The sequence below is a fragment of the Meleagris gallopavo genome, chromosome 5, assembly GCF_905368555.1.
Source record: "Meleagris gallopavo chromosome 5, MGAL_WU_HG_1.1, whole genome shotgun sequence".
In the NCBI taxonomy this organism is placed as follows: Eukaryota; Metazoa; Chordata; class Aves; order Galliformes; family Phasianidae; genus Meleagris; species Meleagris gallopavo.
This window is the reverse complement of record NC_139408.1, coordinates 56,720,802-56,733,354: the sequence shown is the minus strand read 5'-3', so window position 1 is coordinate 56,733,354 and position 12,553 is coordinate 56,720,802. Positions and strand designations below refer to the sequence as shown.

Here is a 12,553-nt window from a genome sequence, read left to right as displayed (position 1 = left end):
TGGAACTGTTTAATCTACATGTAAATGTTTGCCTTTTCAGCCAAAAGCGATTGAAAAGAAGGCTCAGCTGTCTGTCCCAGTTCATTTGGTATGCGCTATTACTGTACTCCATAAAAAGTGGCAGCCAGTGGGAAAAAAAAAACAGCTCAAAATGTCATCGATCTGCTAAGCGTGACTGTAGGGGTTGCCTAAAGGATGACAGCTTGGAAATTCCTTTCTGGGATGCAGAAATGTCTCCCATCCAAGCACGCTGGAACAACTTCTGTGTGTTTTGTTCTGTGTTGTCGTCTTCTGTGTGGGCTGCAGTTGTTTTGCATAGCAATAAGTTCATAATTAGACATCAAAAAAAGTATGACTCCAATTATTCTTGATAGCAGTTTTATTAGAGAGGAACTCCGCTGCGCTGTGTGACTGCTCCTTCATTTTGAGTGGTCTGACTACCTCTGCTTAAAAGGTACAACCCTGGTGTAGTCCTGGTGGGTCTTGTGAGTAATTATTGCATCGTTACAGGCTGAGTCCTTTCCTGCACATTTTGGGATCCAGGAGACAAAAATAACAAGTGAGAATTTTTTTCTCCCTGTATGTCTATCAATCAAAATGATAAAGATATTTATGACTTGCACATTTTAATGGTGTAATTAGATATAATTACATGTTCAAATGATTACACATATGAACACTAATTACATAATTGAAGACAATTATGCTAACTAGGTAAATACATAATTAACTAAACATCTCTTGTAAAATCGAGGAAATTTGTATGCCATCCAAAGGAAGTAAAATCACGATAAACAATAAGTAGTAACCCTGTGGGTCTGACAATGGAAATGGAGAGAAATGCCCAGGGCCTCAATAGTATCCCCAGTGCAGAAGAACCTTTGGGTGCAGATCGTAGAATCCTAGAATGGCCTGGGTTGCAAAGGAGCACAATGCTCATCCAGTTCCAACCCCCTGCTGTGTGCAGGTCGCCAACCAGCAGCCCAGGCTGCCCAGAGCCACATCCAGCCTGGCCTTGAATGCCTGCAGGGATGGGGCATCCACAGCCTCCTTGGGCAACCTGTTCCAGTGCCTCACCACCCTCTGGCTGAAAAACTTCCTCCTCATATCCAACCTAAGCCTCCCCTGTCTCACTTTAAAACCATTCGCTCTTGTCCTATCACCATCCATCCATGTAGATCGTTACCGTGTGCTGGGCAGTGCCAAATAAATGACTACAGTGACTGTCAACTTCACAAGTTTTAAACATTTGCTGATTAGTTTACGTCTTTCCTTTGGAAATCTCTGCTCACTCTTGTTTGATAATGGGATGTTTACCGCAGCCTTTGCTCTACAAGTCTGCTCCCTTAGCCTTGTCCTTTATTTTTCATTGTGTGCTGAACCAGGTTCTTTTTCTTAATTAATTTCCGTTTGCAATTCTCTTGATATGTGGCAGCTGTTCCCTGCTCCCTTTCCTTGGCACTGGTGGGAGTCATATAAAGGTATGCCAAGAAAGCTCAACAAGACATGAATGATGCTATTGATGATTATTGAATTTCTGATACATTTTCTTTTTCTTGTGTTCTAATTTGAAAGTAAGCTCTAGTCCCGAAGATGGGAAGATTCAAACACGTGCTGCATTTGTTTTCCTTTAGCAAGTATCGTGCTTTGTACGACTTTTATGAGGGTGGGTAGTGATAGGACAAGGGGGAATGGTTTTAAAGTGAGACAGGGGAGCTTTAGGTTGGATATGAGGAGGAAGTTTTTCAGCCAGAGGGTGGTGAGGCACTGGAACAGGTTGCCCAAGGAGGCTGTGGATGCCCCATCCCTGCAGGCATTCAAGGCCAGGCTGGATGTGGCTCTGGGCAGCCTGGGCTGCTGGTTGGTGACCTGCACACAGCAGGGGATTGGGACTGGATGATCTTTGAGGTCCTTCTCAACCCAGGCCATTGTAGGATTCTGTGGTTCTTTTTGAATCAGTTTGCACCCTTGGCCTTCCTTTCATCATGGCAATAATTTGTTACTGTTAGCCATGCACAAGTTTATATTTTGGATGTGGAATTTTTTTTTTTTATTTAATTTTAATAAAAATAAAATCAGTGTTTGATAACTTCAGTTGTTCCCTCTGATTTCTATTGAGAAGTAGTGGGGTTGGTGCTTAGCAGCTGCTGATCTTTTCTGCTTTTAGCTCTGCTGATAGGATTTCATACTGAGTTGCAGCTCTCTTTCTTCAAGATTACTTCTGGATTCCCTTCTCTGTCTTCTACCCACCTCCCCAGTTCTTCCACCTTTCAAGCAAAAATTAATGTCATTGCCATCCATTGCCATCACAGCTAAACAGGGTAAACGTCAGGATCACACTCTCATTTTTAGCTCTATCAGTTTACAAGTTGCACCTCAGCACGCGTGGAAGGAGAATGCAGCTCAGTTAATGCTAATGGATTGCAGAGATTGTGCACTGATTCAGGTCTGGGAACAAGGTGGGTGTTTGCCCAATGCTTTGCAGGACGCCATGCAGGGAGGGCTCAGGAGTTGCTGGTAATGTCCAGTGAGGATGTGAAGGCAGCGGCCAGTGGTCACCAGAGCTCATTATTTGGAAGGGATTTTCCTCCGCGTGCAGCAGGGCTGCTTATCAGCACTGTTTGAAATAAAGCACGATTCTCCCGGATTACACCTTATGAAGTTTTTAAAATGGGAACTAGTTTAAATAAACAGACATATTTCATCGCAGGAAATCGATATGCCTGGTGCTATTTGCAGAAGACAATGCAGTGGAAAAAGAGCCATTGAAACCCGGCGCTTTCCGATGCTCGGTTAAGTGGATTTAATGTGCTCGAGCAGAGGTGTGCCAGCTCAGCGTGGTGATGCCCAGTGCGGGTGGTGGCACTTTGGCCCTGCAGCCCCAGCACTGTGCAGGTCTCCATCTCGTAGCATTCACCATCTGCACTGAAACAGCTTTCCCTTGTGATCCTATTTTAGCCACGCCATGCTGGCGTCAGCGGCTGCTGCTTTTGTTTTCTTATTTACAGACATATTTATTTGTGACGCTTGTCAGTCAGTTGGAAGGCTGCACATCTGCTCAGAAGCATCCTCATAGAATCATAGAATGGCCTGGGCTGAATAGGATCACAATGATCATCTAGTTTCACCCCCCCTGCTATGTGCAGGGTCGCCAACAACCAGACTGGGCTGCCCAGAGCCACATCCAGGCTAGCCTTGAAGCATCCAGCATGGCCTTCCTGGTTTCCAGTGCAGGCAGCAGCCAGGGTTTGTATTAGGAAAGATGAGAAGAGGAATGTTTCCTTCTGTTTTCCTCAGTTTAAGTGTCTGGGTGTGCTCTGGCCCTCTCGAATGCTTGGCTGCTCCCAGGGATCTTGCGGAGAAGAGAAATGGGCAGAGCTCAGCAGCAGCAGCTCTGCTGCCTTAAAGAATGCTAAAATAGGAAAAAAAATAAAAGCATCTGTTTTACACTGCCTACATTTCAGGATGCCTTTGTCACTTTGAAATGCAGTTCTATTATGAAAACTGACTTTAAAGTTAAAAAAAAAAATGCTGTTTAGCAGACAGCTTTTCCTTTCTCTGTTTAGACTCGAGTCTTCTGAGTTTAACAACAGAAGCATGTTTTTATGCCTCTCTGCTCTCGAGGGAAACAAGCAGCTCTGGGAACAGAGGAGCTGATGGCTTTTGGCTTCCCACCACTTCTTGTGCTCTGGTTGCACTGCTGCTCCCCAGAGTTCTGTCCTGGCACATCCCTGTCCCCAGGCTGGATGGAGATATGGCCTCTCGGCACCAGGAGTGTGGGATCTGGCCTTTGTCAGCCCTGGGGGAGGCCAGACACTGGGCTTCAAAAGTTTCTGCAGCCATGTAGCGTTTGGGTCTTCTTGCTTAAAAAATGGGGCTAAAATAGCTATTTAGGGTAAGGGGAGATCTTGATGTCTTGGAATCCTGTGAGGATGGTGTGTGGGTTCCAGCGGGCTACAGTTGTGTAGGGGAGCTGGGCGATGGAAACCCAGAGTAGGGAATGTGGCTGCTTTGGTGCCGTGAAGCTGGCTCCTGCACTGGAGGACACAGAGTTCGTATCCATGGGTCTGTGATGACCCCCAGTGCTCCTGGAGAGGTCCTTTGGCACTGCTGACTGTGATTTAAGGAAGCACTGTGGATAAAGGATCCTCTGTATAAGCATCTTGTGTTGGAGTGGCTGGGGGAAGCCGTGCCTAATCCATTCTGTCATTGCCTTTCTTTGGCCTCTTCTGTTGAAAAATGGTCTTCTATCAACTTCTAGTCCCTTGTTCTAAAGATATTACTGCTCTACCTCTTCAGTCAGTATTCCAAATTTGCTGAGCTAATATGCCACGTTTCTATGAATTTAATGAGCATGGTGGCTTTCTCCATACACCTACCATTCTGCAGTGGCTTGTATAACCATCAGAGAGGGACCATTGACTTAGGTATTATTCCATCTGATTAATTTCTGCTTTATACAACCAGAAAACCTCTCAGTGTTTTGATCCAGCAGCTCAGAGCAGCGATGGAGCTGGCAAGGAGCATGTGGCTAGCTGTGGTTCCAGCTTCATCCTCAGTCCTTACAGACACAGTTTCTAAGTCAGGATGGGGCCTTTCCAGCAGCTCATCTGTGCAGATCCTCACTGTGAGCACTTTCCAGTGGCCACCAGATGATCAGCTTTCTCATCATAGCATTGCTGTTGTAACTCGTGACTTTGGTTATACAAAAGTCTCCTTGCAATGGTGAAGATTTAAAGTGTCTTGTATTCAAACCGTTTAAGAACTATAGTGAATGCATTTCCATGCATTTTAAGTTATGAGGATGTATTTATGACTCCAGTGTTTTAACATAGTATAGCAGCATTGGAAGGCCAGCATAAAAAATAGTAACTGAGAATTCAAGTGGTGCTGTGTGCCTCCCTCGTTCTGCCCTTAGATCATGTTCTCTATCATGAAGGTGAAGTCATATTTCATTTTGAAGCAAGTTAATGCTTCTGAATGCAAATCCTCAGAGAATAATAAAAACCATATCGTTCACAGGTCTTCGGATCATTTCACAAAGCTCACTGAATAATTTATTTGATGGTCAGTGAATAATTTCCCATCAGGAATGGCTAACTGTGCAAGGCATTGTATGTCTTGCAACTGTTGACATTGTTGAGGTTATATTGACATGGGTGGAAATAGGGCTCCGTGAAATTAATGGAACTCAGTCCTTTTCAGTTGATGCTGAGAAGTTCAGCTGCTATACAAGATGGAAAAAGACTCCATCCTTCAATGAGATATTGATAGTAAAACGTATATTGATTAATCAGTAGGAAAGTGCAAATTTTTTGAAGCAGTGAAGCTTCTTAAAGTCATAAGGAAAATCATTATAGTCAAACGAGAATAAACTACTGCAATTAATTATTTAGCAGGTTACAAAAAGATGTTTTGAGAAGATATCTATGGATGTTTCTCCAGACACCACCTTTTGATAAAGAAAACCAGGCTGTTATAGGATCCTGCTTATCTTAAAACAAGATGTTGCTTTACTTATCTAACAGAATCTTTTTTGCAATTGAAAGCAAGTTGTTTTACCAGTTTAGAATCACAGAGTCATAGAATCACCAAGGTTGGAGAAGACCTCCGAGATCACCTGGTTCAACTGTTCAGCTACCAACAGTATTTCCCACTAAACCAAGTCCCTCTGTACTACATCTGAGTGTTTCTTGGACACCTCCAGGGACAGTGACCCACCACCTCCCTGGACAGCCCATTCCATTGCCTGACCACCCTTTGGGAGAATAAATTTTTTCTAATAACCAACCTGAGCCTCCCCTGGGGCAACTATTTACGCCATAGTTGTAATGATTTGCTCATTAATTTCTTCCTACGTTGTTCAGTTCACTTAAAATTTTTTCATTTGTGTGTAGTCCATCTTTAGATTTTCAACCTTCGAATGAAAGAAATCCTTCCTCCTTCTTCTGAAAGATGGAGGAAATTCTTCATATTGGTGTTCAGGCAGTTTAGCCATGTGTGATGCCTAACTTGTTCTTTGGCAGTGTGTGTTTGCCAGCTTAGACCCAAACTACTTAGAAATAACTAAGTCAGCTTTTCTGCCTTGCAAACTGCAGTTGTGTTAAACATGTAGTTCTCTTGGAGAAAAACTCTCTAGAGAAGGCACGTGCTACCCTCATCTTACTCCTCTGTGCAGGTGGGGATGCACATCCCCCTGCCATAACCCTTCTCCATCATTTCCTGGGTGCTGAGTTGTACTCTGGTGGAGCTCTGCAGAAATAAATCAATCTATTCTCTGAGGGAAAACATACAGCAAATGTAACAGGAGAATTGTCTGTAGTAAAACTTGTGTTTGCTGATGGCTTTGGGTTTTGTTGCCTGGCCATTCTATTTCTCCACATCTGGGTGTTTCCTGGTGATGTTAATAGGAATTTAAAAATGAATTTGGACTGCTTAAGAGGTGTATTATCCCATTGTTAGATATACCATGTCTCCAGTGTCACCTCAGGGTCAGTTGGTGCCCTGCTGTCACACACTGAGTTGCTTGGCTGAGGGGATGGGAAGAGGTGATGTCTCAAGGAGTGCTGTAAACATTTCTCAGTGCTACGAGGAGTTGGAGTTGCTGTGCTGTGGGGAGGAGCTGCATTTTGCTCAGCGTATCTGTGAGATTTGTGCGTGCAGAAGGTCAGTTCACACAGAAATCATGGCTGCTGGGGCTTGGCTAGCTCTTGGGTGGCTTGGCTTTAGGTTGAGAATGGAAACGTCTGTCTTGCAGTAGCACAGAAGTTTCAGAAATGAAGGGATAGGTAGCTCAGGTCTAAATTTTTTTGCTTTTTATCAGATGTTAATGTCTTCAGTTATTCTTCTTGCCCCTTGGTTTATTTTCCCTGCTTTTCCTTGTGTTACATCAGTCGAACTGGAAAGCAAATTTTGAGGTCTCTGCCACTGAATCAGAACCGATCATGTGCTGTGTGTTAACACTTGCTGTCTTTGATCAATTTTAGATAAGTAAAAAACCTGTGCTTTTCTACATCAACCCACTGGAGCATCAGTTTGTGTGTAAATGTGAGCACCTGAGTTGTCCCATGAAAGTCAGTGGCACTGGCCACGTGCCTGTTTTCCGTGGACAGTGCTCAGCCTTCCCTCTGTGTTGCTGTGAAGGTAGAGCAGGGCTTGCACAGTGTCCTCTGTGTTTATCATGAAGGTGAGTGCTTTTGTTTTTGGTAGCTGCTGCGCCAGTCATTGCTTTCATGAGAATAAAACTAATCTGGAAGAAAAACAAATACAAGGGATTTTTTTTTCCTCTTCTTTGGTCATTCTTTAAGATGGATTTGAAAATATTGAGTGGTGACCCCAATACTCCCTGGGCACCCTGTGCCAGTGCTGGACCTCTCTTTCAGAAAACCACAGAATCCTAGAATGGCCTGGGTTGAAAAGGAGCACAGTGATCACCTATTTTCAACCCCCTGCTGTGTGCAGGTCACCAACCAGCAGCCCAGGCTGCCCAGAGCCACATCCAGCCTGGCCTTGAGTGCCTGCAGGGATGGGGCATCCACAGCCTCCTTGGGCAACCTGTTCCAGTGCCTCACCACCCTCTGGCTGAAAAACTTCCTCCTAATATCCAACCTAAACCTCCCCTGTCTCACTTTAAAACCATTCGCCCTTGTCCTATCACCATCCACCCTTGTACTGTCCACCCTATCTGGTGGAATATTTAAAGAAAGATGTTTCCTTGGAGCTGATGCTCCCCTCTCAGCTCCTACTTCCAGCTGATGAAAGCACGACCCAAAGCAGATTGCAACCCAAGCACTAAATCAATGCATTTTTCAGGCAATCCATGGATGGCACAGCTTGTTTTTATTGTTGCTTTGGTTTGGTTTTTGAACAAAGAAAAACGTTTCAGAGTATATGATTTTAAAGATATTTTAAAGTTTGCTGATAAATATTTATTATTTTAATATATATAGACAGTAATATACTCTTTGACAGATGTTATTTAAAACTTAAAATGTTTTCTTATCTGCTGCTTTATCTGGGCAAGATTAGTTGGTAGAATCTGAGAAAAATCAGGCAAAGTATTCTTGGAGTTCTTCACACCTGCATTTTTAGTTATAAAAAAGGAAAGTCTGCAGTTGCAGGAATGCTGTCTGAGGATGCTGAAGCTATAGAGTGAAATATGGTTGTGCATACCAGGGCATCTACTTCAGCCAATCCAGTGCTGCCAAAGATGTTGATGGTTCAGGGAACATTCATGCACACACAGATCAGATGAAGATGTAGGATCACAGGATCACCAAGGTTGGAAAAGACCTCCAAGGTCATCCAGTCCAACCATCCACCTACCATCAATATTTCCCCACTAAACCACGTCCCTCGGTACCACATCTAAATGGTTCTTGAACACCTCCAGGAACAGTGACTCCACCACTCCCTGGGCAGCCCATCCCAGGGAATTACCATTCTTTTGGAGAATAAGTTTTTCCTAACATCAGCCCGAATCTCCCTTGGTGCAACATGAGGCCACCTCTTCTTGTCCTATTGCTAGTTGTGAGGGAGAAGAGGCTGACCATAAGTAGGTACAACCATGTAGGTCATGCTATGGCCAGATGGGTTAGAATGTAGTCAGTCATAAAGACTGAATTATTTTGAATGAATTGTTCATAAGTTGTCTTGACTTATACATGTTTTACAAGAAGAAAAGAAAAGGAAGGAGTGATTTGTTAACTAAAGACCGGAATTATGGCAGAGCAATGATGGTGTGTGGGTGAGATTTCCCAATATGCAGTGGTAACAGTGAGCACTTTGGAAACTGTATTCTCAGAAGCAAGTGAGCGCGTATCTGTGTGATGGATTAACATCTATTAGTTCAATTTGTGCATGCTATGGTGTGCAGGTGTAGCTCTTTAATTAAAAAAGTTTGTGTTAAACTAGAAATGGCTCTGACCTCTTGATGAAACAGAATTTATTTCCTTCCTGCATTATCCACACTGTGTGGATGGCACACAGGGCGTGCTGTGTTACTTCTGCTCTAGAAACAGGGGGTTCTAAGCAGGAAAGTAGGTTATGCACAGCCAGTGCTGACAGCGTACATCTGGTTGAAGGATTGCTTTGTGCCAACTAATGGGGAAAAATGCAGTATCTGAACTACATAGATACTCACTTAATCTACTTTAAAAATATTTCAAAATGGGTTATTTATCATAATATAATTATATATATATATTTATGTAATATTTATTTATTTAGAATCCCCTGCAGTAGAGAAGCAGAGATGCTTGCTTGGGTTTTGAGGCCAGTACCTGCCATGGTGTCCCATGAACCCATAGTCCCCATTTTGCCCTGAAAGCAGCATGATATCAGTTGTGTGCAGTGCCACGAAGGTCGTTGTGTTAAGCACTGAGGAGAGCTTGCAACCCCAAGGATGGATTAAGAGGTAACCCCAAAGCCTGCAGCCTGCAGTGGGTGAAGCTGTGGAGGACCTCGATGAAAAAAGCTGTTGAGGTGTTGAGGCTCAGACATCTGGCATTCTGGTGCACGGTTTCTTGATTAATGCATTCACATTGTGTCTCAGAATCACCATTCTTCTGAGTTCATTCAATAAATTACAGTGCAGTATTGATCAGAGTGTTTTCTTGTGTATGTTGAGTTAAAGCTAAGGTAAATAGTGACCTGAAGTGAAATCAGACCACTGACATTGCTGGGGAATATCTTTTAAGAGATAATTAACTACTCCTTTCATCCTTCAGGAGTCTCCACATACACTAGAAAATTATTTACTTAGTGGAAATCACACCTCTTGCCCCTGAAGCATATCTATATCTTTATATTTAAAGCTGTCTTTGTCTGTTTACAGCCAAACACATTCTTGTTGAAACACTTTATAACGAGGAGAAGATTGGAACATCCAGATTGAGACTCAGGGTTGGAAGGCGTTTGCAATTATAAAAGGCAAAACTGGCATCTTCCATATATAAATGCTACTGTAATTTTTAATATAAATTACATAGAATTATCTAGATGCTATTAATACTTTCAACACATTATTTAGATTATATGTTCTTTACCAGGACAGGCTGTATTCCATCACTTGGAACACTTGAGTGAGAGAAATAGGAGGAAGAACAAAATCTTGCCATCACCTTTTTTCCATCTAAAAATCAAACAGAACTGTTTTGATAGTTATGATTACACAGAGGGAAATAAAATGTACGAGAGTCTCAGTGAGTATCTTAAATACTATTTTGAGATCATTCTTAAGCATTTGAAATATATATACGATGAAATTGTATTCTGCAGCACGTGAACGCTGTGTGTTCCAAAATTATCCTGCAGCACGTTTATATGGATGATTTAAAAGCCCGAGAGCCAAGAGTTTATAATAGAAGTACAGACAGATTGAGGCTGGTAAATATAGCAGCACTAATAGTGTCTGAATGTTGTAGATGTGGAGTTTGGCATATTTGCTTTATTCCGAAGCAGTAAAACCATGCAAGAGTTATACAGGTCACCTGGCAAGAGGGCAAAGCCACTCAGCCTTATGATTTTAACAAGCCAGAAAGAGGTGAAAAATGTTAGGAAATATTTCTTACTGTGATTTCAGCCTCTGAAGCCCACACCTGCACTTGTTTCAAGAAGAGAATTTATGTAAGCTGCAACCATCATGAATTTAGAGACATGGTTAGTGGGTATGGTGGGGATGGGTTGATAGTTGGGCTTGATGATCTTAGAGATCTTTTCCAACCTTACTGATTCTGTGATTCAGTTGCTTTTCCCTATGACTGGGGACTCTGGCTTTTCTTCTGTTGTAGCTTCCTAAAAGAAAGTTCCTTCTGCAGCGGTAGGGTGATGGTTGTCTGAGCCTCAAAGGGCAGAGGAGGAGGGATAACTCAGTTCCAAGGACTTTCTCCTTGCTGGCTTGTTTGCTGGTTAACTTTACAAGTTACTGATGCCTAATTTTCATGGAGGGTTTGCATTCCCATTGGGTATTAAATGCAACAGCCTTTTGCAGTGACTGCTGGTCAGCCCACATTGCTGCTGGGAGCAATGGATTCCCACATCGGATGGTGGTGATGAATGCTGCCCACTGCCTGCAGTTTCTTCATGGCACATTGTGTCTCTTGCAACTTTCTGGAATGGCTGACATTTGCTTTATTCAATGGGCTACATCGGTTTTATTGAATCAGCACCATAGAAGCTTTGTTTCCTTGCTGGGCCCTGGTCTCCTGACTCTGGCAGCTGTTGGGTGGTATGGGCAGTCTGATGACTTTGAAATCGAAAAGTTCACTTCAGAAAGTCTGCACATTGGGAAAATAATTGCTAGAGTAAAAGAATTTGTAATTGCTGTAAAAGACATTTAAAAAAAGAAAGAAGGAATAGGTGTTCATCATTTGTGGTTTCAGGCAAATGCTTAAAATCGCATTTGGTGGTAGCTGTTCTGAAGGTACTTCCCAGCGTGCCCCCGTCTTTGATGAAAGTGATATCAGAAAGAATGGTTTGCATTCACAGCACGTGTTCCTGGCGAGACGTCTGTTAGCAGGGAGTTCTTCTGCAGCCATTTCAGCTCTGTGTCACCAACGGGGGTTTGAGTTATTCCCCACATCTCCGCTATGCTCCTGGCTCTCCAGCCGCCGGTGAGATCTCCAAACTGCAGCTTCAAGTAACGGTCTTTTTTTGATGCTTGCTCAGATCAGGTGGACCAAAACAGCGGGAAGTGCCTCTGACAGATTTCAAGACTCGAGTGTCTTCAATGAAACGCTGCGGATAGCCAACATCCAGCGCCACCAAGGAGGCCGCTACTACTGCAAGGCCGAGAACGGCCTGGGCTCCCCGGCCATCAAGTCCATACGAGTGGACGTGTACTGTAAGTAATGGTGGGGAGGTTCTTTCTGCGCTCTGTTAGAAAGAAGGGACTGATTTTCAGGGCTTCTTAACATACTCTCGTGTCAACCCCACAGGTTCTGTGGAGTCCCACCACGAAACCACAGGAGTTCAGGGCACATGCTACAGCTTTAGGAGTAGTTATGCTCAGAAGTCCTGTGGCTGCTCTGACTGAGGTCAGGTGGGGCTGCTATTCTATGGACATATCTTAAAAATGATAATAATAAAAAAAAAAAAGTTCACAATAAAAGTCCATCTCAGCCTGATTTGTCAGCAGCATGCATATGTAGGATGCAGCCCTTAATTCTGTGCATTTTGACTGTTGTTTCTGTCAGAACTGATTGAAGAGGAAATGCAGGTGCCTTTGTCTTATTTTGCTTTAATTGCTGCTCAGATCTGTGGGTTTTTGATTTCAGTGGCAATCTCTTCACGTTCCCATGAAACTGTTTTAAAAGCTACCCTTGAAATGCTGGGCAGGGAAAGTGGTGAAAGTATAGAGATTGTAGTGCAGTCGGTCACCTGGGCTGGCAGGAAAAGAGGAAACAAGTGAAAACTGCATAGCACAAAGGATGTATCCAATGTGCTTGCTCAAAAGGGGATAAAACTGGAAAAAAATCTCTATCTGACTTGTACATGCTGCTGGATTGGTGAGGCAGTGAAGCTTATTTGTAATCGGATAGTTTATCACTCTAGG

General features: G+C 43.2%; 1 protein-coding gene across 3 annotated transcripts in view; it reads left to right on the top strand.

The window, feature by feature from the left end:
- Positions 1-12,553, top strand: part of MDGA2 (MAM domain containing glycosylphosphatidylinositol anchor 2) — a 315,342-nt gene that overhangs the window by 107,167 nt on the left and 195,622 nt on the right. For all 3 annotated transcript variants that reach the window (XR_014883814.1, XR_014883813.1, XM_085225899.1), the window contains exon 3: positions 11,668-11,842. Coding sequence is in view for 1 of the 3 variants with exons in the window: in XM_085225899.1 (XP_085082025.1) it covers positions 11,668-11,842 (175 nt within the window). In the remaining 2 variants the exon portion in view is untranslated. The remainder of the gene's footprint in view (positions 1-11,667; positions 11,843-12,553) is intronic.